The sequence below is a fragment of the Ricinus communis genome, chromosome 6 (assembly GCF_019578655.1).
Source record: "Ricinus communis isolate WT05 ecotype wild-type chromosome 6, ASM1957865v1, whole genome shotgun sequence".
Taxonomy (NCBI): domain Eukaryota; kingdom Viridiplantae; phylum Streptophyta; class Magnoliopsida; order Malpighiales; family Euphorbiaceae; genus Ricinus; species Ricinus communis.
Genome location: NC_063261.1, coordinates 23,576,961 through 23,602,077, shown reverse-complemented (window position 1 = coordinate 23,602,077; position 25,117 = coordinate 23,576,961). Strand labels below are relative to the sequence as shown.

General features: G+C 35.4%; 5 protein-coding genes across 5 annotated transcripts; all 5 read left to right on the top strand.

Annotated features, from left to right (window-relative positions):
• The first annotated feature begins 223 nt into the window (after nucleotides 1–223).
• LOC125370323 lies at nucleotides 224–1,744 on the top strand. The gene is made up of 3 exons (XM_048375356.1): nucleotides 224–585; nucleotides 679–1,142; nucleotides 1,242–1,744. Exons 1-3 carry the CDS (start codon nucleotides 224–226, stop codon nucleotides 1,742–1,744), a joined length of 1,329 nt encoding a protein of 442 aa, XP_048231313.1.
• A 96-nt stretch (nucleotides 1,745–1,840) lies between these two features.
• Nucleotides 1,841–2,461, top strand: LOC107261384. Its single transcript, XM_048375355.1, has one exon. It carries the CDS (start codon nucleotides 1,841–1,843, stop codon nucleotides 2,459–2,461), a length of 621 nt encoding a protein of 206 aa, XP_048231312.1.
• Nucleotides 2,462–2,854: 393 nt separating this feature from the next.
• LOC125370406 lies at nucleotides 2,855–3,631 on the top strand. Its single transcript, XM_048375647.1, has one exon. The coding sequence runs from the start codon at nucleotides 2,855–2,857 to the stop codon at nucleotides 3,416–3,418; it is 564 nt and encodes a 187-aa protein (XP_048231604.1). The 3' UTR covers nucleotides 3,419–3,631.
• A 4,841-nt stretch (nucleotides 3,632–8,472) lies between these two features.
• On the top strand, nucleotides 8,473–10,269 carry LOC8268256 (cytochrome P450 726A27). The gene is made up of 2 exons (XM_002532257.2): nucleotides 8,473–9,397; nucleotides 9,649–10,269. The coding sequence occupies exons 1-2, from the start codon at nucleotides 8,516–8,518 to the stop codon at nucleotides 10,267–10,269; spliced, it is 1,503 nt and encodes a 500-aa protein (XP_002532303.2). The 5' UTR covers nucleotides 8,473–8,515.
• A 906-nt stretch (nucleotides 10,270–11,175) lies between these two features.
• LOC8268257 (cytochrome P450 726A27) lies at nucleotides 11,176–13,818 on the top strand. Its single transcript, XM_002532258.3, has 2 exons — nucleotides 11,176–12,837; nucleotides 12,970–13,818. The coding sequence occupies exons 1-2, from the start codon at nucleotides 11,944–11,946 to the stop codon at nucleotides 13,588–13,590; spliced, it is 1,515 nt and encodes a 504-aa protein (XP_002532304.2). The 5' UTR covers nucleotides 11,176–11,943; the 3' UTR covers nucleotides 13,591–13,818.
• Nucleotides 13,819–25,117: the final 11,299 nt, after the last annotated feature.

Genomic DNA, 25,117 nt, shown 5'->3' with positions numbered 1-25,117 from the left:
AAATAGTTAATTTTGATTTATTTTTATTAAGCTTTAGGTTTAATAGTGCTTCAGCTATTATTCCTTGTGCTCCTGATCTTTTGTTTCTAGTTTTCTTTCTTATTGCATGCAAACTCGACGAACAAGTTCAAGAGATTTAATCCCTATTGATCTTGAAATCGAGGCTATTGTAGGTAAGCAAGGAAGTAAAAGGAAAAGGAATAAGAACAAGCAACAGGAAACAATGGCTGAACCACCGGCTGCTAAACCTCTTTGGGAGTATGGTGTACCGGATGCAACTACCGGTGCAATGTCTAGCATTCTTAGACCTGCAATTACTGCAACACACTTCGAACTAAAACCTCAGTTTATTCAGTTCATCTCCAATGATTCCTTTTCAGGGGGAGTCAATGATTGTCCTATTAATCATATTGACAGTTTTCTAGAGAAGTGTGACACTTTTAAGATTAATAATGTGAGTGATGATGCAATTAGACTTCGCCTTTTTCCTTTTTCTCTGAGGGATAGGGCAAAGGAATGGCTAAAAGATGAAGGCATTAATACTTTTGATTCCTGGGACAAGCTAGTAAAGGCATTTTTGGCCAAGTTCTTGGGTTAAGAGAAAACTGCAAGGCTAAGGACCGAGTTGAGCACTCTTCGTCAACTAGATGATGAGTCATTGTATGAGTATTGGAGAAGGTTCAAGCGTCTACAGAGAAAGTGCCCTCATCATGGAATTCAAGAGTGGCTATTGATTCAGACCTTCTACAATGGGTTGACGCATGAGTACAGGATTTACATTGACGCTGCGTCGGGCGGTAAGTTTATTGAAAAGGTCCCTATTGAGGCTAAGGCATTACTTGGGAAGATGGCTGCTAATGATAACTTTCACTCAGGTGGGAGAAACAATGCAAAGAAAGGAGGTAAACATGACGTTGATGCAATGACGCTCTTGACTAGTACTGTGCAGGCTTTGTCACTTAAGATTGATCAACTTCGAGCAGGGCCATCTGTGGTAGCATCTTGTGAAACATGTGGAGTACAAGGACATATTGCAAGTGAGTGTCAATATGTTGAAATGTTAATGGAGCAAGCTAACGCTCTCTATAATAACAACCAACAAAGGAGACCCTATGATCCCTACTCTAACACTTACAATGAAGGTTGGAAATAAAACCCAACATTCTCTTACAAGAACACTCAAAATCAGTTGAACCCACCACTATAACCACCACCTCGCAACAACTTCAATCATCCTCCAGGTTTTCAAAATAGACCACCCTTCAATCATCAAAACTACAATCAACAGCCTCCCCCACCACAACCACAACCGCAACCCAAGTCCAATCTGGAAGCTTTGGTTGAAACTTTTGTAGCCTTACAGGCTAAGCAAGACAAGTATTGGGAAGAGCAGTTGAAACAGAATAGTCTCCTTACTGCTACAGTTCAACAGATTCAAGCTCAAACCAAGCTCATGGAGAATCAGATAAGCCAACTTGCTCAACAAGTGGGTCAATCTTCAAAGGTTCCGGGTCACTTTCCTGGTAACACCGAGCAACCACCTAAGGGTCAAGTTAATGTTGTAACTTTGAGGAATGGTAGAGAGCTAGAAGACCTTCCACCGAAGGTAGTTCAAAAGAAAGCAGTTGCAGTAGAGGAAGAGATGGTTGAAGCTCAAAAGATGATAGAAAAGGAGAAAATTGAAGAGAAGAAGGAGCCCATTGTCATTAAACCTTACAAGCCACCTGTACCTTTCCCACAATGATTAGTACAGGCAAAGCTAGAAAAGAAGTATGGAAAATTCCTAGACATTCTAAAGAAGTTGCACATCAACATCCCATTCTTGGATGCAATCTCAGAAATGCCCTCATATGCTAAATTCCTAAAAGACATGCTCTCTAACAAGAGGAAAATCAAAGAGAATGCAACAATCTCACTAACAGTTGAATACAGTGCTATATTGCAAAACAAGCTTCCAAAGAATCTAGGAGATCCAGGGAGCTACTCCATTCCAGTCAAGCTAGGTGACATCGAAATAAAGAAGGCTTTATGTGATCTAGGGGCAAGTGTCAGTCTTATGCCCTTATCAATTTGCAAGAAACTTCAGATGGGTGAATTAAAATCCACGCGCATCTCCCTACAGTTGGCAGACAGATCAGTGAAATTTCCTTTGGATATTCTTGAGGATTTGCCACTTAGAGTTGGGAAATTTTTCATCCTTTGTGATTTTATAGTTATAGAGATGGAAGAAGATAAGCAAGTCCTTATCATTCTAGGGGGGCCCTTTTTGGCCACTGCTGGAGCCACTATTGACATGAAGAATGGGAAAATCACCTTTGAAGTGGGTGATGAGAAGGTGGAGTATTCGCTCACAAGTTCTATGGATTCTCCTTCTAAGGAGGAAACAATCTATAGGGTGGGTGCTCTAGATGAAGCAGTGGAAGCTAAGGCCGCAGATTTACAACTCGATAATTCATTGTAGACGATCTTAATGGGGGGTGCTGATGAAGAGGATTGGAAAACAAGAGAGTACAAGAGGCTCTTGCAGGAGACACAAGCATTAGCAGCTGATGAGCCTATCAATGAAGTGTTGAAACCAAGGGAGATTAAGGAGAGTACTACGCCTCCCGAGGTAGAATTGTTCGATGTGTTGGGAATAGATTTCATGGGACCGTTCCCTTCTTCTTATGGGAATATGTATATCTTGGTCGATGTGGATTATGTCTCAAAGTGGGTTGAAGCCATAACTACTCTAACCAATGATGCTCGTGTGGTAAGCAAGTTTTTTAAAAAGAATATTTTTCCTCGATTTGGTGTACCACGAGTGTTGATTAGTGATGGAGGCAAGCATTTCTTGGAGAATCGATTTGAGGCAATGCTTAAGAAGTATGGAGTACATAATCGAGTAGGGCTTTCATATCACCCACAAACTAGTGGTCAAGTAGAGATTTTTAACCGAGAGATCAAAACCATCTTGGAGAAGACGGTTGTGAATTCAATGAAAGATTGGTCTGAGAAACTCGACAATGCACTATGGGCTTATAGGACAACATTTAAGACCCCTATTGGCACCACTCTATATCGACTAGTCTATGGGAAAACATGTCATCTTCTTGTTGAATTAGAGCATCGTGCATTTTGGGCTATCAAGATCCTAAATTTCGACTCTCAAATGGCGGGTGAGAAAAGACTCCTGCAACTTAATGAGCTAGAAGAGATTCGACTTGATGCTTATGAAAGTTCAAGGTTGTACAAGGAGAATACTAAAAGATGGCATGATAAAGGGATTTTAAGAAGAGAGTTTAAGGAAGGCGACTTAGTTCTCATTTTTAACTCTAGGTTAAAACTCTTTCCTGGAAAACTTCGCTCTCGATGGTCAGGACCATTCCGAATTAGTAAGGTTTTCCCTTATGGTTCAATAGAGCTTTGGAACAAATAAAATGGTACTTTCAAGGTGAATGGTCAAAGAGTGAAACATTACAGAGTCGGTGACCTCATTAACGACAATATGGATATCACACTTTTCGATCCTTCATCGGAATGAATCACAAAGGGGGTTGAGCTTATGACCTTATAAACAAGCGCTTTTGGGAGGCACCCCATACTCATTCCTAATTTTTATTTTTATTTTCAATTTTCTTTTTACTCATACTTTTTTATTTATTTACATTTTACATTTATAAAATAATAAAAAAAATTAAAATTAGAAAAATAAAATCATAAAAATAATTTTTCATTTTATGCAAGCATTTTGGTACAAAATCAATTTTCTTAGGACTTAGAACTTTTTGCCTTCTTCATTTTTGCTTTGTTTTGTATGTTGTGTTGTTATTTCTCTTACTTAATTTGTTTTAACTTAAGCCTTATTCTTGTTTTATTTCTTCCATTCATTTTTTTAATAGGTACTCATGCCCTCACCAAATTAGCAAAAAAAAAGAGAGAGAAAAAAAGGGGGGAAGCGAGAGAATGAAGGCAGTCTAGTCCACAACCACCTCGCGGCTGACTACTCTCAACCACAGGTAACCCGCGGCTCTCAAAATAAATAACACACGAGGCAGTCCGCTCCACAGCAAGGTCACAACCTGATATCTCGAGCCACTGCCGGATCGTGACCTCAAACCTGAAAAAGGAGACAACTAGTCTACTTCACGGGATGGACGCGATGCACCCATAATCATCGCAGCATGGTCGTGAACAATCTGCTGGATTTTTGATGCTCGATTCAACCAGACTTCAACCAAACTCGCTTTGGAGAATCTAAATACTTGGATGAAGTCACAAGGGTTTTCAAACCCTCCTCCTCCTCGTTAGTGAGATTTTATGAGTACCTCTCCCTTTTACTTATGTTTATATTTTGCTTTTGCACTGAGGACACTGCAATATTTAAGTGTGGGGGAGGGTATTAGTGTATGTATTAGTTTTTTGGTGTTGTTAAAAAAAAAAAATTTTTGAACATTCTAAGCCAATTTATAAAGCAAGTAATTTCAAAAGAAAAATGTTTTTCTATAGTTCTTGTCATGAGTTGATTGACACTGGATTGAATAATTCGGTAATGATGTGTAAATCCTTTCTTGGCAATAGGTTGTGGCTAGAATTATCTTCCAGGCCTCGACTCGACTAATGCATGTATCTTGAGTAACTTGTGAGGAATTTGAGCCATATAGACTGACACATCTGAATCAGTCTCTGTTTTTCATGTGTGATTAGATATTTTCCTCTTATGTAGTACGATTCTTGGACTTGACTTGGTTCTATTTGAGATTTTGTGACACGTATGTGAGGGGATGACTGAAGATTCCTTTAGGTAGTTAGAGCCTCAAATTTTAGGATTAGGATTATTCGCTCATTTTTCTTTTTATTTTACATTCCCCTCTAGGTTGAACCATGTTGAGCCTTAATCCCATTTCTTGACGCCCTACATTACATGCCTTAGAGCCCTTTTGTAGGTTTTGTTTGGATTTTGCGGAGTATGCTAGTATGTATGCTTTATATGTCAATATGGAGATTGTGATACAAAAGAAAAATTGCAAAGTTTGTTACTCAAATAAAGTGTTAGTTTATTTTCAAAAAAAAAAGGGTGAAAAGTCCGGGAAAGAAGCACATAATTTCCCGATATAAAAAAAAAGGAAGAAAAAAAAAAGAAAAAAATGAAAAGAAGGAAGTGAAAAAGTTCGGGAAAGAAGCACACGATTTCCTGATATACATAAAAAAGAGAAAAGAAAAAAAAAAGAGAATGAACCTTACATTTGGAAATAGTTGTGTTGGTCGGAGTAGATTTTATTTTCTTTTATTAGGATTTGAGCACCACATCCCCAAATAACGTTGTTTTACCCTATTTTAATCAAGCCTACCCTATTACAAGGAATTCATGACCCCCCGTGTTTGTGCCACTCCAAAATAAGTGGAGAAAGACGAGAGGCAAGTCTAAAGAGGAAGACTACAAAAGTGTCGACGCGAAATATGTTGAGTGATAATGCTACTACCTTTTTAAACACATGAGAAACTCAATTTATTTTCTTTTATAGAACTAAAGTGAGAAGCTACATGCATGTGACTGAGTTAGGGGAAGGAAGCGGTAAGATTAGTTGGCCATTGAAGGGTGTTATCGACTTACTGTTTCATTCCATGATCGTTGATTTGTGACATTAACATAGTTCCTAAAATGATTTTAAGTTTTCATAATTGTTACTTGATTGAATTTATTGGTTGGATGTTCCTTATTCGGCTTTGTAGGTATGCCATCTGAAAACCTTCACGAGACCTTACTCGTCCGCTAGGGTAACCTAGGGGTTAAAAGGGCTTGTTGCACATGCTAAGTGCAACCGTGATTCCTACGACAGTGAGTTAGGATTTTATTACTTTATTAGTACAATTTTTCTTATTTTTGTTTTGTTTCCTCGAGAACGAGTAAAGGTTAAGTGTGGGGGAATTTGATAGCGCAATAATATATGCATTTTATATGCTATATATATACGTTATTCTTCATGCTATCTTCGTATTTCTAATCTTTTAGAGCTATTATTCGTTATTTTCGATATTTCTCTCATCGAGTTCGTTTTTTTTTGTAGGAATTGGCTCGAGTTGCTAGGCGTTGGCGAGGATGTTTGTAGAGTCGTTTATGGTCAAGCACGATATCAAAGAGATACTCATGCCTAGGAGGATTTTATTATATCGTGAAATGAGCAAGAGAAGCTATCCCGCAGCCACTCCACGACTTGGCTTTCAAGGCCAATGATAAAGTAAAGAAACAGTCCACTTCGCCTCTTGCCCGCGGCCTACAATGCCATGCCGCAGCCTGCCCATGGCTGGATCTACAAAACTGAGTTTTGGACACTTGTCTAATCGAATTTTTAGGTTGAAAACCTAGCCAAACTCCTGAATATCCTATGATATAAATAGATTGTAAAGAACTTGAAACAGAAGAGCTCCCTCCTTCTTTTCTTCTTAGTTTGTTTTCCTTCTCTATTATGTTACTTTTCTTTATGCTTTGAAGATTTATCAAAGACCTCATCATTCATTTATCAATCCAAGTATTCTCCTTTTCCTTTTTAAGTTGTTATTAGTTATATTTTCTTTTATAATCTATTTTATTTATTTAATTATCATGAGTGAGTAGTTTTCTAATCTAGGGTTAAGTGAACCCTAGCCATGATTGATGTATGATTTGTTCCTTTAATTCCCCAAATTAATTATTTAATTGCTCTTGCTTAATTGATTTTGCATATTCCAATACTAGATTAAGGATAATTAGTATTGTTATGATTCCATTGTCTTTATCACATCGAGAGTTGGGTTTTGACGGATTTGAATATTTCAATTAAGGACATGAAATTCTCCACGGGAGTAGGTAGAATGGATTGTTAGGAAGTCAGGATATTGAGTTTAATGTCTTTAATTTGTATGATTCCACGGGAGTAGGTTTTGATTGCATATTAGAGAAGCCATTGATACTCGGGAGAGATCTATGGTATTTTATAGGGTTACCTTTCCTTGTGAACTTTTATTTAATTAGTTTGGGGTAGGAACTTATCTTTGCGTTAATTATGCTAGTGGGGATACTTAACTCTAGGTGCTTTTTATCCTTGAATTTATTCTCATGATTATTATTTGCATTATAGATTGATTCATCCTCAATCGTTGATTTGGTTACTTACTTAGCATTAATTAAAGTCAAAATTAGCTAGTTTTTACTACTTTAGTCTCTAGGGATTCGACATTTGCTTGCCCGACTACATAGTTAGGAGGTCTAGTTAGGTTATTTTTGATAGGCATGCGGCAACCTTGTCAAATAGTGATATACAATTTGTGACAGATAAATTTAATTATTATTTTATTATCACACTAATTTTTTATGCCAATTTTAAAAGCAAATTAGCAATGAATTATCCGTTGCTAATTAGCGATGAACAATCATTCTGTCACTAAAGTTTGTTGCTTGATAAGCACCAAATTGAAGGGCAAATAATAGTTCCATAGCTGATTAGCGACGGATAAAAAGATCCATCGTTAAAGCTTTTATAATGTTCAATTTAGCAAGGGATATGTGTCCATCGTTAATTTGCCGCTCGGCTTTTAGTGATTGATTTTCCTAAATTAAGAAAGATGAAAATAAAATAAATAGGAATTTAAAGATCAGAAATAAGATTAATGATGAAAATAATATTATGTTTAGTTGAAATCTATTAAATTTATAAAATTTATTTGTAAATCTAAAGCTCATGTGATCTGAATGAAATGAAAGTTCTACATAATCAAATTTATATAAAATTAGTTATAACTAAATTAAATTCTAATAAAATAAGTAGAATTTTCAAAATGACTTATATATTAGTAAGTCAATATATTCTATAACACCAAAAAACCTCTTTCAACTTAATCATTTCCTTTTTACTCTCTCTTGTATTTTTTTTGAAATGAAATAAATTATTTATATATTTTAATCATAAAAATATACGTGTAAAAAAAAAAAAAGAGAAATATGCTAACGGAATTGAAGATAGAATTATTTATGCACAAAACATATATTTGGGAAATTAAGTATTAAGATAAATAAAAATATTTATAAATATCTACTGAAGTAGAAGCGAAGCAATTGTGATAAGAACATCTGCAGACACCCAAAACAGAAAAACCCTAGCTACTCATTAGTAAATAACACTATTATTTCACCAGTCAAGTTATGCAGCTGCTGAATCTAAGGTTCTAAGTTTCTTATGCATTATTATATTTCTACTATTAATTGCACTACTTCATAAAATAACAGCAAATACTTCAGAATTTATTATTTGACCAGTCAAATTGTGCAACTCCTGAATCTAATCTAAGATTCTATAAGTTTCTTGTGCTTCAGCTGCCCATGAATCAGCACAGCATAATGTTTAAAAATTGTAGAGGCGAACCTGAGTTATCAGAAACTGTATGCATGCGCATTGCAAACCTTTATAAATATGCATATGTTCATCAGGGTAATTCCATCCCAACAGAACCATTAATCTTTACCAACATAGCATCCCTTAGCAATCCTTAGTCCTTTACCATGGAGCAGCAGATCCTCTCATTTTCTGTCCTTTCATGTCTCATTCTTTTTCTCTTAATGGTCATTAATATTTTGAAAAATTACAGTAAAGATTTTACCCCTCCTCCAGGACCATGGAAGCTACCCTTTCTTGGTAATATTCACCAGCTAGCTACCGCACTACCTCATCGTCGCCTACGAGATTTGGCCAAAACTTATGGTCCTGTAATGAGCATTAAGCTTGGAGAAATTTCTTCTATCGTAATCTCATCAGCAGAAGCAGCTCAAGAAGTACTGAAAACTCAGGATGTCATATTTGCAGAAAGACCAATAGCTCTTGCAGCCAAAATGGTGCTTTACAATCGTGATGGCATTGTCTTTGGTTCCTATGGCGAGCAACTCAGGCAGTCAAGGAAAATTTGCATATTGGAGCTGTTAAGTGCGAAACGCATTCAGTCATTCAAATCAGTAAGGGAAGAAGAGGTATCTAACTTTATCAGTTTCCTTAATTCGAAAGCGGGGACGCCTGTCAACCTTACTGACAAGCTGTTTGCATTAACTAATTCTATCATGGCAAGAACCTCAATTGGTAAGAAATGCAAGAATCAAGAAGATCTCTTAAGATGTATTGATAACATTTTTGAGGAAGCAACAGTTTTCAGCCCTGCCGATGCGTTTCCTTCCTTTACTTTGCTTCATGTAATCACCGGAGTCAAGTCTAGACTTGAGAGATTGCATCAACAAACAGACAAGATACTTGAAGACATTGTAAGTGAACACAAAGCTACTATGGATGCTACCGAGAATGGAGACCGGAATCTCTTGCATGTTCTTTTGGATCTTCAGAAAAATGGAAATCTTCAAGTTCCTTTAACCAACAACATCATCAAAGCAATTATTCTGGTTAGTATCTAATCAAGCTGATTATTCTTTTGATACTAATAATTTTCTTTTCTTGGTTCTTTTTCATCTAATCATGTCATTTATTTCTTCGGAACTTGGGAGAAACTTTTAATGAGGAATAATATGTCAAATTTGAAACACTGACACCTACTCTGCACTATCGTATGGGGCACTTAAATAGTTGATACAAACTCAATGGCATTGTAAATTATGTCCCTTTATTTATGGAACTGATGTAAATTCTCTTGCAGACTATATTTATAGGAGGGAGTGACACATCGGCAAAAACTGTAGAATGGGTAATGTCAGAGTTGATGCATAACCCTGAACTGATGAAAAAAGCACAAGAAGAAGTGAGGCAAGTCTTTGGTGAAAAGGGATTTGTTGATGAAACAGGGCTGCATGAATTAAAATTTCTCAAGTCAGTTGTTAAGGAGACTCTGAGGTTGCATCCTGTTTTCCCATTAGTTCCTAGAGAGTGTAGGGAAGTAACTAAGGTGAATGGATACGACATTTATCCTAAAACTAAGGTGCTCATCAACGTGTGGGCTATTGGAAGGGATCCTGATATCTGGTCCGACGCAGAAAAGTTCAATCCTGAAAGATTTCTTGAAAGTTCGATTGACTACAAAGATACTTCTTCTGAAATGATCCCATTTGGTGCAGGAAAGAGGGTATGTCCTGGCATGTCATTAGGCCTACTAATTCTTGAGCTTTTTCTTGCACAGCTACTCTATCATTTTGACTGGAAACTTCCTGATAGAGTTACTCCGGAGAATTTTGACATGAGCGAATATTATAGTTCTTCATTGAGAAGAAAACATGACCTTATCTTGATTCCCATTCCTGTCCTTCCTTTGCCTATAGAATAAGCAAAGTGAAAATGTTATTTCTTTGTTCCTCTCTTTTATTGTCATGAGTGTAATAAATTGAATTTTCTATTTCACTATTTCTTGGTTTTGTTTCTTTTGATATTTAGAATGAAATATAAAGAACGATTTTGGTTTGTGAAAAACTTCCTTTAACAATGAGTACCCATTTCAATTTTGCTTTTCAACAGCTCATTGTATTATGCTACTTTACAAACCAAGTTCTTGCCTCCAAAACAATTAAATGAAAGGCATAAGCATTGCATGATTCCTATTCAAATGTTGAGATGTAATAATTGATATGTATAACCCATTAAAATTGTTAGAATAAAAATCTCTTAATGCACCTCCGCAAGCCAATGATCATTAAATTTATAACAACCATAAGTCCAGGTTTTATTGGGAGGGAGGGAGTAATATAATTTAGATGTAAAATTTTCACTTGTATACTACTCAAATTCATGTGGACTTTAAAATGGAGCCGTAGCTTACAAGGCTCCCCATTCAAGCAATTGGGGGTAGTTTTACCCAAGTCTCAAGATCATTTAGGCTCCAATACTAATAGTATGTCAAAGTTCTATAATATGTATTGATATAATAGTAGGCCAAATTGGCTATTAATCATTTTATTTTTTTATTACCCTTAAAACATATACATTTATTTTCGCTCAGATTAAGATTAAGGTCTTATTTTACATAGTCTTTATGTCACCTGAACCACATCTGTTACTTTAAGGTTTTATCAACTTATTCCCTTGTTCTTTTTTACAAGAAAACCATAAACAATAAGAAACTGAGAGAGATTAAAAGAAAGGATAATAAGCTTCAATCAGAGATTTGTGCGTAAAATGTCGTTTTACCCTGATGGATGTGCTCTAAATGGTGGAGTAGGAAGCTGCCAATTTTTACTATAGTTTGTAGTTGAATGGGATAATCTTTATGTTAATTAATAAATAATACTGCTTTCTAAAAAATAGTATTTTCTTTTATGATAGTCTATTTTTAAAAAATTATTAGTTTACTGAGTAATTATTAAATGTAGCCATGATTAATAAGCATATATACCAATATATATAATTAATTTTTATATTTTATACTTTAAAATTATAATTTTTATAAAATGTTTAATTGAGGTATTTAAAATAGTGATAAAAATTAATGATATTTACTTAAAAGAAATACATTTTTTAATAACTAACGTGTAATGTATAGTACCTTTTTTGGGATAAAGAAAGCACTTACTAAATTATCAATTAAGGACCCACAAGGTTAACTATTCAAAGCTCTCAAAAAAAAAAAAAAAAAAACAATGAGTGTGCTAATTCATAAAATTATTATAGAAACATCATATACCTTGAAAGTTGGAAAGATTAATATTGAAAATCATCGTTGCCCATGATTTACCGTTGTTAATTATTGTATTAGTCAAATATGTGCAGCTGATGGAATTTTCCAGAGTTTAATACTTTTCCTGCTAGATTACATGATCTGCAATATTTATAATCAATGTTAGAAATAAATGAAATCACGTAATTGTGAAAATGAAGAAACAAATTTGACAGCCAAAAACCTCACAAGCAAATCTGACAGCCTACTAAAACCACTATAAAATGTGCGCATGTGATTACCAGTTTACTCCCACTACACTACCAGCCTTTACCAAAACCATTGCTTAATATGGAGCAGCAAATTCTCTCATTTCCAGTCCTTCTAAGCTTCTTCCTTTTTATCTTCATGGTCTTGAAAATAAGGAAGAAATACAACAAGAATATCAGCCCTCCTCCAGGACCATGGAAGCTACCTATCCTAGGTAACATTCACCAGCTAATTAGCCCACTACCCCATCATCGCCTAAGAGACTTGGCCAAAATTTATGGGCCTGTGATGAGTATTAAACTTGGCGAAGTTTCTGCTGTGGTAATTTCTTCCGCGGAAGCAGCAAAAGAAGTACTAAGAACCCAGGATGTCAGTTTCGCTGATAGACCCCTTGGCCTCTCAGCGAAAATGGTGCTTTATAATGGTAACGATGTTGTTTTTGGTTCTTATGGAGAACAATGGAGACAACTGAGAAAAATTTGCATATTGGAGCTGCTTAGTGCAAAACGTGTTCAGTCTTTCAAATCGTTAAGGGAAGCAGAGGTATCAAATTTTATTCGTTTTCTTTATTCGAAAGCAGGGAAGCCTGTCAACCTTACTCGCAAGCTGTTTGCTTTAACAAATACTATTATGGCGAGAACCTCCGTAGGTAAACAATGTGAAAATCAAGAAGTTCTCTTAACAGTTATAGATAGGATTTTTGAAGTATCAGGAGGTTTCACTGTTGCTGATGTTTTTCCTTCATTTACTTTGCTTCATTTAATTACTGGGATCAAGTCTCGACTTGAGAGGTTGCATCAAGACACAGATCAGATTCTTGAAGACATCATAAATGAGCATAGAGCTTGTAAGGCCGTATCCAAGAATGGTGATCAGAATGAAGCTGACAATCTTTTAGATGTTCTTTTGGATCTTCAGGAAGATGGAAACCTTCGAGTCCCTTTAACCAATGACAGCATCAAAGGAACAATTCTGGTTGGCGCTTTTACTTTCTTTTATAAGTTCCTTATGTTTGCAAATCATGTGCAAGAATTCTGTTCGTTTCTATCACAAATAATTGAAATGATTTTATGATAGAATTAATTTAAAAAAAATAAAATATTGCAGGATATGTTCGCTGGTGGGAGTGATACAACTTCAAAAACTGCAGAATGGGCAGTGTCAGAATTGATGTTCAACCCAAAAGCAATGAAAAAAGCACAAGAAGAAGTGAGGCGAGTCTTTGGCCAAAAAGGGATTGTTGATGAATCAGGATTTCATGAATTGAAATTCTTGAAGCTGGTTATTAAAGAAACTCTGAGATTGCATCCAGCATTGCCCTTAATTCCAAGAGAGTGTATGAACAAGTCTAAGATCAATGGATACAACATTGATCCAAAAACCAAGGTTCTGATCAATGTGTGGGCAATTGGAAGAGATTCTAATATCTGGCCTGAAGCAGAGAAATTCTATCCAGAAAGATTTCTGGATAGTTCAATAGATTATAAGGGCACTAGTTATGAGTTCATTCCATTTGGTGCAGGAAAGAGGATATGTCCTGGCATGATGTTGGGTACAACTAATCTTGAGCTTTTTCTTGCCCAACTACTGTATCATTTTGACTGGCAATTCCCTGATGGAGCGACACCTGAGATTTTTGACATGACAGAGGCTTTTAGCGGTTCAATTAACAGAAAATATGATCTTAATTTAATTCCCATTCCGTTCCATCCCTTGCGTGTAGAATAGAGCTACATCAAAATCTTAATTATGCCATGTTTAGTTTGTTTTGGTGTAATGCAGAACGTAATAAAATGAATATTGGAATTAAAATAAAATGCACTAACTTTTGTTTGATAGTGCTGTATTATTAGTCTTAGTGGGATATCCACTAACCTTTGTATATTTTCTACCGACTCTCCACTCTATATAAGGAGAGATCTTTGAGAATAAGAGGCAGGCAAGTTTTCCTCTAAACAAGTTTCTCCAAGAAAACTCTCTCTCACTCTCGTATGGCTTTCTAACTTTCTCATTTCTCTTCTCTTGATCCAATGGCAATGTTCTAATAGTTGCTACGATCTGTTTCTGGTGTAATCCAAAAGAGCTAACTCAGCTAATTTAAAGATCCAAAAGAGTAGAAAGACCCCCATGGCAAGAGGCCGCTTGTGTCTTAACTTGAGGATCTGTCCATGCTTTGAGTTTACAGCATGAGGATTATGCCATGAACAGCTCTCGGCTCCCATTTTGGTATCAGAGCCTTGGTGATAGAAGAAGAGAAACCCTAAACACCATGTCAACCGAGATTACCTCTCATACTTCTACCCTTCAATTATCTCCCTCTTGTAAGAAAACTATATCTAACAAGATAGATCATCTTGTTGAGATCTCCCATATTCCTGATAACGTACAGATAGAAGATACTCTAGTACCTATCATCAACCCTTACAACATATTCAAGAAACAAAATTTTGTCAGAAAAGCCTTTAACCAAATCATCCACAAAAAACCCCTCACCATAAAAGAATATGTTCAATCCTCCTCACTTTCTCAGTGTTCACTTACTGCTACTTCTCAAGAGCAGTATGTTACTTTAGAAATCCCCACTTCTTTCATAGAACAATGGCGGAAGCAAGGCTATTCTCATCTCCATCTCGGAGCTGTGAGACTTGTCCTTTCCTATCATGGAAGGATGGGATTGCCTGTTACAGCACGGATGTCGCTTTTGGACACTCGTTACCTCAAGTACGAGCATGCAGTGATTGGGACAATAGTCACAACACTCAACACTGGTAGTGTTGTTTTGACTTTCTTCCCAAACTTTAACCTCTCTCTAAGTGATCCTTATCTATCCACTGCCTTGAAAGTACAAGTCCAAATCACGGGAGCTAGTCAAGTTGAAAATGCTCTCTCAGCGACTCTTCATCATCAGATCGTTTATCGATTGCAGGATCATGCACTTAACCTGCAGATCCCAGGCTTCCAAGCCTCATCAGATGCTTTGTACATCATGGCTGATTCTGGTCAAACCCCTACAATAGTTCAAGCTCCTCGACAGCTTGAAAAGGAAGATCTACAGAAACTAATTCCTATTGAGTGGGTAACAAATTATGAGAAGTTCCAGGCATCTCAATCAAAACCAGTTCAAGCCACAGATCCCCTCTTTATACAGCAAAAGGATGGGACTGTTAAGACGATCTTTACAAGAACTGAGGAATCTTCCTCGGCACCATCAATTTTCCAAGCATCAATGATACAACCAGTATCACGACCTAGGGAGAAGGTCCCTATTCACTCCTTTCAAGCATATGGCAACCAGATTTATGCTGCACAAATCAGAGGACACTTTGTCTGGGATGTAGCCCCAGAAATGTGCAAGCCAGAATGCCTATGTCATGATGACATGGATTATGCTGAACCCTGTTTTCAGCATCAGCAGAAGCATCCGGAAAAGATGTCTCTGGATACTTCTTGTTCGGAGATTCATCCTAAGCCAGATGATCGGGATCCAGATGGTTCCCAGAAAAAGAATAAAAAGCCACTGCCAATGTTCGACGAGGCAATTGAGTTTCTTGCCAGAGAAGGAAAAACGGTCATTGACGTTTCTTATGATGAGTTCAAAGAAATTATGGCACAGCTCAACATTGAATATGGCAAACCCCCTTCTGCAACTTGCAGAATGGAGATTGAGTCAGATCTAAAGGTTTATAGGCTGGAAACCTGGTACCCGTCCAGTTTTGTACAGGAGGTACAAAACGTTGGGCCAGGTATAACAACGCCACGAACTTTTGAACCTACTTCATCTCTGTCAACTGTATCAGCGGTACAACCCTTGGTTCAAGAATGTTTCATGTTACAACCAGAGGATTTCCCTCCCTTGGGAAAAACAGAGAACAAAAGATCTGAAATCCTTCCTACACGGATTTCACCTTCTGGAAACTTAGAACCGCTGACACCCCCTGAAGAAGTTCTCAACTGGCAGACATCTAATTCTATTGTCCAAAACACTTACTTGAAGAAGATAGATGGCAAACTGGATCAAGCACTGCACTTGGTTCAAAACATGGATCACAAGTCGGATACTTTTTCACAAGAAGTCTTGCAATCATACTCATCCCCCGACAAATAAGTATCAAGCTCCTGGACAAAGAACTCCGGATACCTCAGCCAATTACCCCCTCTTTCATGCAAAAGCAAAAGGAGATTTCCCGGCTGAAGAAGCAAATAGATCAAATTGAAAATGATCTCAGGAAAGACCAGTCTGCTGCAATTCCAACATTCATATCAGCAGCTTCAACCTCATCGGCTATTACTCCTTCATACTTTTCTTCTTTCCCTTTTCTTTCACAACCAGAACAACCACAAGAAACCCTTTATCAGCCCTTTGGCACATTCTCTCACCTTTACCCAAAAAACTCAGAAACCCAGCAAAAGAAAACCTCTCCTCCTCTAGCACCTAAAGACAAATTTCCAGAGCAATCTCTCATCAGTCCGTATGATTCAGAATCTTCTTCGGACAATTCAGAGATGGCGGACATCACTGAAATTCTCATGAACACTTCGCTGATCGATCCGAGTAGTAGAACTGAAGATGAAGATGCTCAGTCATTCTTTGCTCCCACTGGAGCTCCAAACCCAAAGCCAAAACCAGCTAGCGCAGGACCTTGGTTCACTTTTGATGACTTGCCACCATCAAAATGGAAGGATAAGCTTTCTGAATTCTTGGCATGGATTGATCTTCAGATGACCCTTGAAGGGGCCACACTCAAAAAAGTCCTTGCCGAATTTGTCACAAGGTTTATCGGAAGCTTAAGAGATTGGTTTCAGTCTCAGCCTGAATACACTAGGCTTCAATTTGTCACTCTGCCGACTCCATCAGCAGCAGTAACGATCCTCCATAACCAGTTCCTTGGAAGTTATGACCTTGTCATAAGACAGCAGAAACAAGAGTTTTTTGATCGAAAATGCTGTTCATTCAAGATGAAGGATCTGGAAAAACACTATTCGGCTATGTCCAAGCTCTACTATGTCATTGGAGGACATGATGGTGATGATACACTAAAGTATACCTTCATCACCTCTCTGCCAGATGAGATACAACCTGAGGTTAACAATATGATTGCGGCTACAAAGAGACCAGTCACCTCTATTACACTTGGAGAAATCTGGCAATTCACACTCTCTTCCATTAAGAGACTGTGTGATCAACAGGAATTATTCAAAAGGTTGTCTCAAAGGGACTTGATTGTCCAAAAGGCTTGCAACAAAAACCACCTAAAGATCAAGTGCAAAGCCGCCAACTGCGTCTGTACAAATCACAAGAAGAAATCTGGACATCATTTCCAGAAATACACGCGAAAGAACCGAAGTTCGTGGAAAAGAACCCAAAGAGATTCAAATACTCCGTAAAAAATGTAACTGTGGGTACAAGTCCGACAGATGTTTCATCCGCAAACGGAAGGACATTATGCAAAAAATTGTCCCAGAAGTCCAGAAAAGTCAGCAAAGATGATACAACAAGTTAGCATGTCCTTATCTCTTGCAGACTCTTTTGAAGAGGAAATAGAGTCCCTACTTTCAGAACAAGAAGATCTTACCCCAGAAAGCTTATTTGGGTTAGAAATGGAGTTCTCAGACTCCACAGAATCTTCACAAGAATCTTCTTCAGATTCAGATGATGGTGAAATACCAATCTTGATGATTGGTCTGCATGAAGAGAGTCAGAAGAATATTCTGGAAGATGCAATACAATATCCTCTCTCTCCAACCCTATTATCTTCCTTCTTTGTTTCTCCTCCACCTCCTGAAACTTTTCAATTTACTACAAAACCTCCTCCAGTCCCATATATTCCCATACAGATACTATCCTCGAAATACTCCAAGCCTGTTCCAGTAATAGCTTTCTTTGACACTGGAGCTCAAAGAAGCATGATGAACCCAATGGTTCTCCCATCAGAGTATTGGAAGCCCCATGATCGATTCTTCAGGCCAACGGTCAAACCTTCAAAACCACTCTGATCACAAGACAGAAGATCGGAATTCAGTTCTTTCCTGATTGCGTTGTATGGACGCACATCATTGGTTCAGATCTTCCAAGCAAGGATATTCTGATAGGATTTGATGTTTATCACCAAGCTCAAAAGCTCCAAATCCTTCCAACAGGTATAAAGTTCAAGAGACAGTTTCGGTCATACACTGAAACTTCAAATCTGTTTTCTGTGACGAATACTATTCCTCCATTCCTTTCATACACGGGAAAAATTCCTTCGATTCCTCCGTGAATCCCATTCACATTTCCAACATCCTCTTCCTCTGTGGAAAAATCCACAATTCTATATCAGCCTCCCCTTCAAACTTAATGAAGACATTAACCCTACTAAAGCCACACACATGGGAATGTCTCCCACAGACCTAGCCCTTGCCCGATCAGAATGCCTGACACTGTTACAGCAAGGTTTAATTGAGCCCACTACTTCACAATGGGCTTGCCAAGCCTTTTATGTGGAGAAAAGGTCTGAAAGAATCCGAGGAAAGAAGAGGCTTGTCATAGACTACAAACCCTTAAACCATTTCCTTCAAGACAACAAATTCCCTCTCCCTCGAATCTCAAATCTCAAGGTCCACATCCAAAAGGCCCAGTACTATTCCAAATTTGACCTAAAGGCAGGCTTTTGGCAACTCGGTATCCAGCCCGCAGAGAGATACAAAACTGCATTTTGTATCCCTAATGCCCAATACCAGTGGACTGTTATGCCTTTTGGGCTCAAGACGGCCCCATCTCAATTCCAGAAGACAATGATTGAGATTTTTGGGCCTATCCTTTACTCTTCTTTGATCTATATCGACGACATCCTTCTATTTTCAGAAACAGCAGAGGACCATCACCAACTGTTACAACAGTTCCTTGCCATCATCCAAAAATATGGCATTATGCTATCTGAAAAGAAGAGCTTTATTGGCCAACGAGAAATTGAATTTCTGAATGCATTTCAAGAATGGCCGATTACACATATGGTCCCCACTGACAAAGGAACTTGATAATTTTCCGGGAAGAAAATTTATCGAAGAAACAAATTCAACAGTTCCTTGGAATCCTGAATTATGTTCGAGAGGCCATTCCACACCTGTCTAGTTACACGTGCCACCTCTCAAAGATGCTCAAGAAGAACCCTCCTCCATGGGGAGCGGAACAAACAACAGCTGTCAAAAAATTAAAAGAGCTGGCCCACAATCCGCCACCTCTTACAATCCCGTCAGCAGGAGAACTTATTCTCCAAACAGGATGCATCCCGACTATGCATGGGGGGCCATCCTCCTAGAAAAGCTCCACGACAAAGAACAACTGTGTGGATATGCATCGGGTCAGTTTTCCTCTTCAGAAAAACATTATCACACAACCTACAAGGAAATTCTGGCAGTCAAGTACGGGATAAAAAAGTTTGAATTCTTCCTGATTGGACAGCACTTCCTGGTTCGGATGGACAACTCTTCCTTCCCCAAGATTCTTGAATCCAACCAGAAGACCTTGCCTGAGCCCCAACTATTGCGATTAAAATCATGGTTCGGCCAGGGTATGACTTTAAGGTTGAGCATATAAAAGGGATAAGAAACCTAATCCCGGATTTCTTATCCAGACTTTCTAAGCCTCAGAATCAGCCTATAGTTCTTCTCACCTCTACAATAAATCTTCCCATAATCTTTATGGCCTCCTCATCCTTCAGATCCAACCTACAATCTCCTTCACCACCAGACCTTCCCAACAACCTTACAACCAAACAAGTCACAGACTTTGCTCGAAACATGATGTTCCATTATTTGGCAACTTTTCAACAAATCTTCTCACTCCCAATCCAACCCAACTTCTTCTTTCCAGACTACCCTTGGTGTTTGATTTACCACTTATCCCCTGAACATCCAAAGCATGAAAGTGAGTTATGGTTTCTATGGTGCCTATCTACAGTCTGTCATCATGCTATAGAGGTGCCTATTATGAATCTCTTACACTTCTTCAATAATGAAACTAACTCGGGGTCTTATCCATGGAGATTCCTTACCTGGTTCAAAACTCCATACCAATGGACAGAAGATCTCCTTAAACTTATTCATGGGCACCAGTTATTCTCAGACAATAATTCCAGAGCTTCGGAATACCATGCTATTTTCATATTACACAGGCCCTATCTCCGACTATCAGAAGACACCTATGCAACTCAAAATATCTGTCACTATTGGAGAACACTTAATAGTCCTTTACATCTTGCTCCTCCACCAATCACAGAAGAACTAAAACGGGCCCTGCGATGCAGGGAATGAATTAAGGACGGTAATGTATCTACACCATTAGTCTGCACCTTCAATGGACATCAATCAACTGAACAATCCATTGAACATTTCTGTTTCTCTGATCTTCCAACTCCTCTGGACGACCCTACCTTAACCAGGGCACAGCAAGAAGCCCTCATGCAAGACTCCCAGCCAATGGATGATGACTCATATGATGACGTCTTCTGACCACATACAACTGTCGGCCACTCTTAAAGAATAATAATTAAAAAAATAAAAAGAGAATAAAAAAGAAAATAATAAAATGCATGTTTAAAAGGCAACAATATAATGATAAGTTTTCATTTATTCAAATTCATAAAATAAATTAATACACGAATATCTTTTTACATATTTTTTGTTCATCAAATTTATTATATGTTTTTGCTATCATATAATCATCTGTATTTTATTCATCAAATTTATTATAATCTATTCTTACCATATATTTCAAAGTTTATTTTTTTTATTTCTACAAAGGTCAAAAATAATGACAATGTAGTATTGATTATTGGAGAAATTAATAGATACAATATATTAAAGCAAATGCTATATTATTTAATTATTTTATCAATCGCTTTTGTATGATGACAAGCTTTCTTTTTCTTTCAAATACGTGAAACACTTGATTTTGTCTTCATTAGATGTTAGGTAATTGGTCCAGAATTCTTTTGATAATGCATATGGCAATGCTGTACTGATTACCTTTGACGAAATATAAGAATTAAAAACTTTTGACAGGAAGATAAGCCAGGTAAATCTTGTACTTTTGTGAAAGATAAATATAAAATGAAAATATTATGGCTGAAAAGAGATGAAAAAGAATCATGCCTGATCAATTTTTTCATGTTTTTGCTTTTAATTGAAGTAAAGGAACCTTTAGGAGGGAATAAAAGAGAAAATTAACATGTTAATACATTTAAAAAGAAAATTCTATGTAAATACTGTTATCAGTTACAAATTTTTTAAATAATGATTAAGATTTTATAGTATCATAATATGTCCAAATTATATATGAATATTTATAATATTTTATAGCTCTAATGATATATTTTTTTATATAATATAGTAGAAATAAGTGTTTTTATAACTCACTTAAATTTAATTGTCTATTTTTAAGTAATATTAGTAAAAAAGAAAAAATATGGAGTTAAATATTAAAAAATGAGCTTAATTGGACATGTACGTGTTAAGACCCAAGAGTAAGACATGTGGACCTACTATTTGTCGTGCTAGCAGAATTATACAAGGTCTAAGGCAGGAATTTTAGTCCTTTTGTATAATTATTAGAATTTATATTAAGAGTTATTTGTGAGATAGTATTTGATGGAGATAATGATAATTATATATTATATAGATTTATATTAGATATACATCTTTAGGAAGATATATCTTGGAAGAGGACTCTTTTCTATATATATTTCTACAAATCTAGTTTTAAGAAGGAGATAAGAGTTTTCGCCTATCTGCATATGTCCACCATTATTCTCTCTACAATTCTTCTATAAATATTTATTCTTAGTTTTTATTGTTCTATTAAGATCAAAGAAGCTTTTTAAAAAGTGGAGAGTGATGACCAATGATCTTTATACCTTGAAGAATTTTTGAATTTCGAGGGTTTTTTATTTTCTGTTTTGTTTTGTTTCTTTCTATTTAATACTATGATCATTGGGTTAAATATATTAGGCTAGTTTTCATAAGTGTTTAGTTTAACTTTTTTTTTTACTTTCGTATGAATCTTATTATTATTTTTTATTTAATGTGTGATTTCTTTACCTTTATATTTTTATTAGTTTCAATTATTATTGTTAGGTAATCATCATATTGATTTAATAATAATAATTGTTATGAAAATATTTAGGTTAAATGTATTAGAGACACCATCTTTGCTTCAATCTATATTGGTAGAAGAAAATTTAGTTGCGTCATTAGTTTGAGTTACTAAAGGAAAATGCATATCAATATCTCATTCGTTAGATTTAGACTTAAAGTAAAATAAGGAGATTACTAAGTAATTGGCTAGGTTAAATACTGTCTTTAGCATATAGTTTTAAATTATAAGCATTTGCGTTTGCGTTGCATATTTATTTATTATTTGGTTACTTTACTTTATAAATATTATTTTTTCAAAGTACTAGTTTAGAGTATTTAGATTTAGTTTTATTGTTTCGTATTGATAATTAGTCTATGTAATAAGTGGTATCATATTTCTTTAAGCTAGTACTCGCAAACACACAAATCATTCTTAATTATTTTTTATAGATTTACTGCTTTATTATAAGAACAATTCGTGCATTTGTGAGTACTAACTTAAACATATCAATATCAATTTTAGAGTCATTTTAATGTGTCATTGGTGTACCTTACCACATAAATCTATAAAAATAATTTTTTTAATTTATAAAAATAATTAAATACTAGATTAATAAGTCATATATAGTTAGTTATAGCACTTGTGAGTACTAACTTAGACATATCAATATCAATTTTAGAGTCATTTTAATGTGTCATTGGTGTACCTTACCACATAAATCTATAAAAAATAATTTTTTTAATTTATAAAAATAATTAAATACTAGATTAATTACTCATATATAGTAGTTAGTTATTGATCAATCAAAAATATTATTTTTATTTATTAAATTCTTTATTAATTTTTAGAATTTAATCAATAATATTTTACAATTATGAGATTCACCCATATAATTTTAATTTATAAAAATAATTAAAAATATTAAAACCATTTATATTTCCATATGTAACTATGAATCCAAATTCTCATTTACAATTCATGCTTAAAAAATAAAATAAAATAATTTAAAAACAGAAAAAAAAAATCAACAAACAGAAAACAACTGAACTCTATACGCTCGAAGATGGTCCAGCTGCAAATAGAAAAAAAAAAAAAAAAAGCAAACAAGAGCCAAATCCACCAATTTCATCTCTTTTCTTTTAGCAATAATTAAGTAGGCCTCTCTAATTTCCATTATAACTTTCATCTCTCTCTAACTAAAATACCTATTCATGGGCTTGGGTAACCGTAAAATATGAGAAACACCAAATCCTTCTAGGGGCTTGGACACATTATTTTTAGTACAAGTCTGGCCCGGTCCGGCCTGATGTCTAGTATAGTTACTAAATAATAGGTTTAAAATAAATATGTCATAACTTCTTTTTATAATTAAATGCCTTATACCACTTATCTAGCTATATCTAGTTATTATTTCTGCTTATAGTTTTGTTATTATTAAAACTATAATCCCGGTCCGGCCCATGAACAGGTCTATTTACAGGTTTAATAGTCGCTTGGGCCAGACTTTTTGAAAAATTTAAGGCTCGAGCTTGGGTAGAGAAATATTAAAAAATCTTCAAACTTGGGCAGGCTCGGGCTTGTTCAAAAAAAAGTCAGGCTCGGCTCATGAACAGGTCTAAATCAAACACTGCCAATTCCTTTCTCTCTCTCTCCCTAGTGCAAAAGTTCACTCTCAAAATACCAATTCCTAGTCAATTTAATTCTCATTTCCACATGTTAACGATGTTGTTTATTGTAAAACACCTACTTGAATTTTATTTTTGAGATTTTTATTAGTATTGTCAAAATGGCAACAGGTCATCATCACTACTGTCTTTCTCCTCAAGCTTCATTTTCTTGGCTTTTGCATAATTACTATCCAATGCAATCAACTATATATTCATATGCGATATTAATTATTAATTATTATATTTTTATTAGTTAATTTATTTATTACTATTAACAATTTATAATTAAAATTCAATTAATAAAAATACAACAATTAATAAATGAAGCCACATGTCATCATATAATTAATTTGATTTATGAATAATGTGGTAAACTTAGCCTACCTAAATATTTCTCACGAAATTTCACTTTTGTTCATAAAAGAAAAAAAAAACTAGCTTTTGAGATTTTATGTCCTATGAATTGAGGGAGATTATTATTTAGACTTAGTGTATACACCACAACTAATAGGAGAATGACACATATGCATAAGTTTTTTACACATTGGTATTGAATGATTGGCACATACCCCGTTGTTTAAAACTAATGAATATGTGTCAATCATCTATCAGTTTGGTATATAGATAAGGACATACACCAAGCTTATTCAAGAATTTTTATAAATTTATGCGGATTAAGATGAAGTTCTTATCTAGTCTTGATGTATACATCACGATTAATAGAAGAGCGACATGTATAAGTGTTTTACACTTTAATATTAGATAATAATATACATATGCTTCATCATTTAAAACTCATGAATTTATATCAATCATCTACTAGTTTGGTGTATAGATAGAGACACACACCAAATTTATGCAAGAATTTTTTATAGATTAGTACGAATTCAGGTGAAATTCTTATATAGCCTTGGTGTATACATCACGATTAATAGAAAAGTGAAATGTATGCACGAGTGTTTTACACTGTAGTATTGAATAATTGACATATACTTTATTATTTAAAACTAATAATATATGTCAACCATCTGCCAGTTCGGTGTATAGATAGAGACACATACCGGACTTAGATTAAAAAAATATAAATCATAAATTACAGTTTGGGTTCAAATTCTACATTATTTAACTTCACCGAATCCGAATATTGTTACAAATTCTGTTGTTGATAAAAGTTAGCTTAATTAACTCTTAAAAAACTTAATACTTTGCACAGTAGATGCTTTTATTTTCATTTTTTTTTCTTCTTATTATATCCCAACTTACAAGCTTTCTCTTATTATTTTTACTTCAATCACTAAAACAAAATAGCCTGAATTTTTCAAATGGTTATCATGCTAGACAAAAATAGAAGTTAGAATGCTGAAAGAAAGTAAAATTATGATTTCATTTTAGAACAAAGGTCTTAACTGTATATCTGAAATTTGAGGGACTTTATACTATCAAAGTTCTTAAATTAAATTATGTGATTGTCCTTAAA

Bases quoted from the DNA above. Each gene is read 5' to 3' on its own strand.
- LOC8268256 (XM_002532257.2), top strand. From the start codon at position 8,516: ATGGAGCAGCAGATCCTCTCATTTTCTGTCCTTTCATGTCTCATTCTT. The intron at 9,398-9,648 runs GTTAGTATCTAA...ATTCTCTTGCAG, and splicing joins TCATCAAAGCAATTATTCTG to ACTATATTTATAGGAGGGAG.
- LOC125370323 (XM_048375356.1), top strand. From the start codon at position 224: ATGGCTGAACCACCGGCTGCTAAACCTCTTTGGGAGTATGGTGTACCG. The intron at 586-678 runs GTTCTTGGGTTA...GTATTGGAGAAG, and splicing joins GTAAAGGCATTTTTGGCCAA to GTTCAAGCGTCTACAGAGAA. The intron at 1,143-1,241 runs GTTGGAAATAAA...ATCATCCTCCAG, and splicing joins CTCTAACACTTACAATGAAG to GTTTTCAAAATAGACCACCC.
- LOC107261384 (XM_048375355.1), top strand. From the start codon at position 1,841: ATGCCCTCATATGCTAAATTCCTAAAAGACATGCTCTCTAACAAGAGG.
- LOC8268257 (XM_002532258.3), top strand. From the start codon at position 11,944: ATGGAGCAGCAAATTCTCTCATTTCCAGTCCTTCTAAGCTTCTTCCTT. The intron at 12,838-12,969 runs GTTGGCGCTTTT...AAAATATTGCAG, and splicing joins GCATCAAAGGAACAATTCTG to GATATGTTCGCTGGTGGGAG.
- LOC125370406 (XM_048375647.1), top strand. From the start codon at position 2,855: ATGCTTAAGAAGTATGGAGTACATAATCGAGTAGGGCTTTCATATCAC.